This window comes from Nanorana parkeri, unplaced genomic scaffold (assembly GCF_000935625.1).
Source record: "Nanorana parkeri isolate BGI_ZX_2015 unplaced genomic scaffold, ASM93562v1 scaffold113, whole genome shotgun sequence".
Taxonomy (NCBI): Eukaryota; Metazoa; Chordata; class Amphibia; order Anura; family Dicroglossidae; genus Nanorana; species Nanorana parkeri.
In genome coordinates, this window is record NW_017306381.1 from 1414956 (window position 1) to 1421904 (window position 6949).

The window sequence follows — 6949 nt, forward strand, 5'->3', positions numbered from 1 at the left end:
GTGGCTGTCAGTCTTGCAATGCCTCATGGGATTTGTAGTTCCACAACAGCTGGAGGGCCGGAGTTGCCCACCCCCGCCTTAAGGTCTATTGACATACAGCAGGTCACAAAGAAGATGCAGCAGGTACAGCAAAATGTGACTTTAATATACAACTCCAGAGCTGGAAAATCCATAAACACGTGAAAAACAAAGGAGGAAATGGTCCGTGTCCTCTTCACGGGACTTTCCGGAAGGTCTGTGTGCTGACCACGTCTCTAGCGGTGAGTTCCTGGAGGGAGAGAGACAAAGTCAGGTCAAGACACAGCATAATCTAGGACACGGGGGTAGGCAAACATCGGCCCTACAGGTGGTGACACTACAAATACTATCATGACTTCACCTCTGGGGGTCATGTGACAGAGTCTTGCAATGCCTCATGGGACTTGCGGTTGCACCACAACTGGAGGGCCGGAGTTTGCCTACCGCAGGCCAAGGACTTAAAGGTCTCTCTTACCAATGCAGTTCAGTCTGACCCTGGAAATAAGTATGAAGGAGCATGTGACCTTCCTACCATGATGGAGCTTTGGGCCTGAACTGCGTCACGTGTGGTGGAGAGAAGGTCATTAAAGTCTATCATAGTAGAAAAGGGTCAGCAGCCCGTTCAATTTTTCTTCTGCTGGATGTAGAACGTAACAAGGGCGCCACACCAGCAGTGATAGAGTCTACAAGGATGTAATATGGAATGATCAACACCACCACGTTTCAGGGGTTCACACACTCCCCCTTCATCAGGGCTGAAGTATAGTACGACTTCAGCCTCACCTGGACTCAAAGCGTTGAAGAATATTTACGGATCTCATAAATAATGGTGATATCGTATAGTGATATCGTATAGTGCGGCATGGAGCACGTCCAGCAGCGACTGCGCCTCTCTCAGTACTGGTTTCCACGAATCTGTCCTTTTTTCTTTAAACTTCAGCGGTGGAAAAGGCACCAAATGATTATTTGTAACATCTTTGATCACATTAATCTCACCACGTGCAGCACGTCGCCGTCCAGCCACTGTTTCCAGCCACGATTCGGCACCTCGCCCTTCTGCACGCACACCAGCTTGTTACCTTCCCAGAACACGGTCGTCTAATAGAAAGACAGACATGGGATCACCGGAGAACTGGGAGATACGCGGGCTTAGTTATAGGTGAATGCGGGTACAGGAAGATACCGGTCCATCTGCCTGAAATCCAGTGAACTCCTAACTTCCTGCCACACCCCCAGTTATATATAGTCAATGGACACACCCCCTGCCATGCTCCCAGTTATATATAGACAATGGACACACCCCCTGCCATGCTCCCAGTTATATATAGACAATCGACACACCCCCTGCCATGCTCCCAGTTATATGTAGACATTGGGCACACCCCCTGCCATGCTCCCAGTCATATGTAGACAATGGACACACCCCGTGCCATGCTCCCAGTTATATATAGACAATGGACACACCCCCTGCCATGTTCCCAGTTATATGTAGACAATGGACACACCCCCTGCCATGTTCCCAGTTATATGTAGACAATGGGCACACACCCTGCCATGTTCCCAGTTATATGTAGATAATGGACACACCCCCTGCCATGTTCCCAGTTATATGTAGACAATGGACACACCCCCTGCCATGATCCATTGGGTGGGTTAGTGAGTAGGGGGGGCGTATTGTGGAACCTGGCCTTGGGGCCGCAGGTGGAGTAAATCCGGCCCTGTATATAGACCAGGGATGCCAATACTGAGTACTTGGGCCAGTATTCATACTCGCCCAGATGCTCCGGATACTTATCCCGCTGCCGGAACTTCCAGTATCAGGTAGCGGGGCGGCGAGTCATTACACGCCACCTGGCTTTGTAATTGTCCAGCTCCGTGCTCCCTCATCACCAGGGAGCATGGAGCTGGCTTCCCGGCCAATCAGGAAGTTGGGCGGCGTGTAATGACTTGCTACCCGGCTTCCTGATTGGGCGAGAAGCTGGCCAATCAGGAAACCAGGTGGCTAGTCATTACCCACCCCCCAGTCTCCTGAATGCCCAGACTCCATGCTTCCTCGTCACCTGATGACGAGGGAGGATGGTGTCAGTTCCCGGCTAATCAGGAAGCTGGGCAGCGAATCATTACACGCCACCCGGCTTCCTTAATGGGACTTCCGGTATCGGCATTCGGTATCTGCGAGTACCAAAAAAAAAATATTGGTACTCGATACCGAAAAACTGGTGTGGGGAAAATTGACAATGGACACACCCCTACTACACCATTAGTTATATACAATATATATATATACAGTGGGGCAAAAAAGTATTTAGTCAGCCACCAATTGTGCAAGTTCTCCCACTTAAAACGATGAGAGAGACCTGTAATTGGCATCATAGGTAGACCTCAACTATGAGAGACAAAATGAGAAAACAAATCCAGACAAATCACATCGGCTGATTTGGAAACTTTTTACGAACTCCCATTGGCCTATATGGGCCACTTGATGCACATCGACAGAAGAAAAAACATCCTGGGACTAATTTCTAAGGCGCGCCACAATGGATATCAAGCAGACCCATCGACGTCAATGAGATGCCAAGTAACATGCGTTTTGATGTATCACATAGGTGTGAACAGGTCCTTGATGTTTCAGAGGATTACCAGCTTGGAAGATGTAAATATTAAGGTGCATTTACACCTCTGCTTTGTTTATAAGCAGGATGAGTTAGGTGCCGTCCTTCTGAACAGAACCATTCTCATCTTCATGTATTTAGTAGCATTAAAATGTTGCTAATAGACTCCATGGAGGTCTTCTTCTGCCATCACTCCTCTATCACATCAATGTTTCCTATGAAGAGATGGCCAGCTGTCATGAGAAACACCATAGGTTTTTGTGTTCTGATCATCTCCCCTAGGTGTCTGTCTAGCACAGGCAAATGACTAGATTGCAGTATTATTTCAGGTTCCAGTAGGATATAATGAGGGGTGGAGACATTTTTATTGATAAAGATGTATATTTATATTCCACGGGAAGGTTGTTTTGTTTTTTATTTGAACAGCTCTGCCATCTTTCCTAGCTCTGTGCAGAGTGAATAGGGTGTATGGGACTTATGGCAATATAATGTACATGGCACAATGGAGCTGATATTCTTTCCTACAGAATGTAAACCCTTCCGAAATACCCAATGAACCAACACAAATAAAGTGAGACCAGCATTAAAGGAGAACTATGAGGTGAGTGCTTTTCACTCACCTCATAGCTCTAGCCGACCTGTGACAATGAGACTGTCACAGGTCGGCTCAGTAGATCGGGAGGTGAGCGAACACATACCTGGTCCGCTCACCTCTCGATCCTGTCACGGCTCTCTGCCGTGGCAGGGGAGGGGCTGGATTCCCCCCTCCCCCCTCCGATCCTCCAACGCTGACTGGCGGATCGGACGGGGGAGGGGGCGAGTACAGCTGGCTCTGCCTCTAGATAGGCAGAGCCAGCTGTCAGTCACACAATTGTCGGGATCCGCTTCAGCTGCGGCGTCTCAGTATACCGCGAGCTACAGCTCGCGGTATACTGAGCCTAGGGTGATGGGAGGACGCTAGTTTGTGTCCTCCTGTTACCCTAAGGAGAATTATGGGGAAAAGCCTTAACTCCATAGTTCTCCTTTAATACAGCATGATTTGATTATTTTTGGGGATACCTGCAAAACCAAAAATGAATGCGTCCTTTAAATATGAATTGGTCCACCTCAGAAGAGTTGGCCTGGATAAGGGAAGAACCTCCACCACTGACCAAAGACATGAGATCCTTGACTGGAAATAGCCAGACTGGACAGCCGTCGTCTACGTATTATGTGTACCCTAAAAGGTTCCCATCTGCATATCTACCTTGCAGATTCGTCCATCAATGATGGCCAGGTTCTCTTCAAACTCCTCGCCCAAGTTAAAATCCATGATGTAGTTTTTGAAGGTGCTGAGGGTCTTGATTATAATGTGGTTCCCGTCCACCACAAACTCTTTTTCCGGTTTTAGCATAAGCACGATTTTCCTCAATGCCAGATTAACATCTGGAAAGAAAAGACAAAGCCTGGCTTACTTTAGGGGCACCTGAAATCACCGGGGGGTGGGGGGGGTACATTAATTTTAACTCTCAGTACACATTACAGTAGTCCTACATAGTGCTACGCAGTGCAAGGACAAGGTCCTGTGGCACTCAAGTGAAGATACCAAAGTAAGAACTGCCTTCATACCAGCCAACCTTCTGAGATGAAAAAGAGGGACACCTTTCAATGCAAAGCCAATTTTAAACCATTGTAACAAATTGTAACAAACTAACTGACCGCGGGAGTTAAAGTCCTTGACGTGATATCCATCACCAAAAATACCCGGTATCTGCCCACACGGCCCCCAGCTGCACAACACCGCCTCGGGGACTTGTAATCTTACATCAGATACTAAGTAACTAATGATGGACCCTGTGGCAGTGCATGGCAATGCCACGGTGTAGTATGGCAACTTTGGCGCCCAGGACTCTCAGCCAGAGGGGCTGAGAGGTTCCACAACGTGAATACCTTTGGAGAGGAGGAACTGGCTGTTCAATTCCTTCCAGGTTTTCCAGACTATAGTGGGATGGGATCTCCAGTCCTGGGGCCAGGTGTTGCCAGTGGCCAGGTTGGGCTGAACAGGTGGCTGAGAGCAGCCTTATTAGGAAGCCAGCCCAGTGCTCAGAGGAGAGTTGTGGGTGTGCTTTAGGCACACGGCTACAGGCAGACGCTGCTGCGTGCGTGAGCACAGGTGACACAGCCAGGAAGGCTGGACATCCAAAGGGTCGGTGACACTGAGATACCTGTCGTGGAGACAGAGAGGGACAGTGACCCACGAGGGGTGAATGCTAAAAGGCTTGGAGCTGAGGAAAGCTGCTGAGAAGTGTATTTCTCAGTCCTGGGACTATCACACTGGGAGTGTATGGGACAGCCAGATGTCGGTGAGACCCAAAATATGATGTGTTGATGAGAGTCCAATGAACTGTTATTGTTTATTTATGCTGAAGAAAAGCAAGTTGTTTTGTGAAGTTCATGAACTGTTCACCTTTTGAATGAATAAAGACTGTCCTTTCTATGTTAAAGTCGGCTTCAGGAGTGGTCTCTTAGCGCTCACCATTGTGCTATATTCCCCAAACTATCACAACCCGTTAAGTCAGGGATGCCATACCAAAGACGGCTCCCCACTGTCACTTAAACCTCAAGCAAATATGTTGCACCTCAAGAACCCCAATACCCTGCCCGGCTGCAGTGACAAGACAACATGATAAAACAGATAGAAAAAACAGGGATCCCAACCTGAAAGAAGCACTTTCAGGGAGGTGTCCCTCTCATTTCCGGGAGGTGCCCCCCCCCCATCCACGGAGGAGAGGTTAGGGGGCTGGGAGAGAGCAGACAGTATTCTGACAGTTGCAGTCGTCAGAATAAAAAAAAAAAAGGCATACGATTGCATAGCTAGATTCCTATTGGCTATTGCACTTTGCAATAGCCAATAGGAAACTAGGTAATGCACCCGCCCACTGCTGCTTTCAATCAGCAGAAGAGGACCTGATAGAAAAATTCAGGTCCCCCTCTGCTGATTGACAGCAGCAGTGGGCAGGTGCATTAGCTAGTTTGCTATTGGCTATTGCAAAGTGCAATAGCCAATAGGAATCTAGCTATGCAATCGTATGCCTTTTTTTTTCTTTTCTGACTGACGGTCGGGCCGCGGCTCCCGATGTCAGAAAAGAAAAAAAAAAACGATCGCAGGGAAAGGTTTAATCTGCTTGATAGAGCAGATTAAACCTTTCCGGGAGAAAATGTTTCTCTCCCGGGCGGCCGGGAGCCGCTATCTAATAGCGGGAGACTCCCGGGAGAGTTGAGATGTCTGAAAAAAGGACAAACTAGAGGAAAAGGTAGAAAACAAGAGAAAACACAAAGGCAACCAAACAAATATGACAAACAGGGCGGGAGGACGGAAGCGGCTTCCACGCTGAGGACCCCACTGAGACTGACCTTTCCTTCCCAGGGGTCCAGCTATCCTCCTCCTCCTCCTCCGGCACCCTGACCAATCAGGTAAGTGACACCACCCAAAACCCTTTGAGATAATAATTTAACCCCATCTAAACCCTAAAAGCCTCTCCAAGACCCTGTCACGTTGGCCCTACACAGACGCCTCCGTCTGCTGTTCCAGGCCTGACTTTATTCTTCTAAGCAAAATTTGTTCTTCAATTTTGGAACTAAAGTGGTTATAACTCATTAAGTGATATTGATATGAAGGCGCTAGAATGAAGGAACTTTCTGGTACAAATAGTCTTTTTTAACTCTACACTTTTAACACTACAAAAACAAACTCAATTGTAAACAATTTACACAGAAAGAGAATCTCAACCTCCCCTTGCTAGAGTGGCGTATCCAGGGTATGCTACATACGGGCATCTCCACAATCGTCTCTTAGCAACCAGGGACACTCTGCCCGACATCCCGCCCAGCTCCTGGCAACCAGTGACATCATGTGCTCTGCATGTTCGGCTGAGCCGAAGTGCAGAAGGACTTTGACTGAGCCGAAGCTTCGGCAGCTCGCTCGCTGCCCTTTGCACCTATTCTCATAGGCGCTGAACAGCAGTGAGTGAATAGCCGAATGCCGTAGGGCGGCATTCGGCTTGGCTGTTCTGCTCGGTACCTCCGTGGTACCGAGCAGAATAGAAAAAAGTGAGAAGAAAGGTAAAAAATAAATAAATCGGAAAATATTTTAAATAAAAAATCAATTTTAAAAAAAAAACAATTGGGCGGAGCTAGCGGTGACAGCTAGCACCAACTAACTGTTTCCTACTGACCGCCACCTGCCAGAGGCTCCACCCAGTTGTTATTGTTTAATGATAGATCAGCACACCCAGGTCATTTGGGGATTCTGATCTGTCATTACAACTGGGCGGAGCCAG

General features: G+C 48.1%; 1 protein-coding gene across 1 annotated transcript in view; it reads right to left on the reverse strand.

Annotated features, from left to right (window-relative positions):
* Positions 1–205: 205 nt before the first annotated feature.
* The window catches only part of RBP5 (retinol binding protein 5), a 9373-nt gene continuing 2629 nt past the window's right edge, over positions 206–6949 (reverse strand). The window contains exons 2-4 of the mRNA XM_018553199.1: positions 3877–4055; positions 1015–1116; positions 206–268 (exon numbers count right to left, since the gene is read on the reverse strand). Coding sequence (XP_018408701.1) covers positions 215–268; positions 1015–1116; positions 3877–4055 — 335 coding nt within the window. The 3' untranslated portion in view covers positions 206–214. The remainder of the gene's footprint in view (positions 269–1014; positions 1117–3876; positions 4056–6949) is intronic.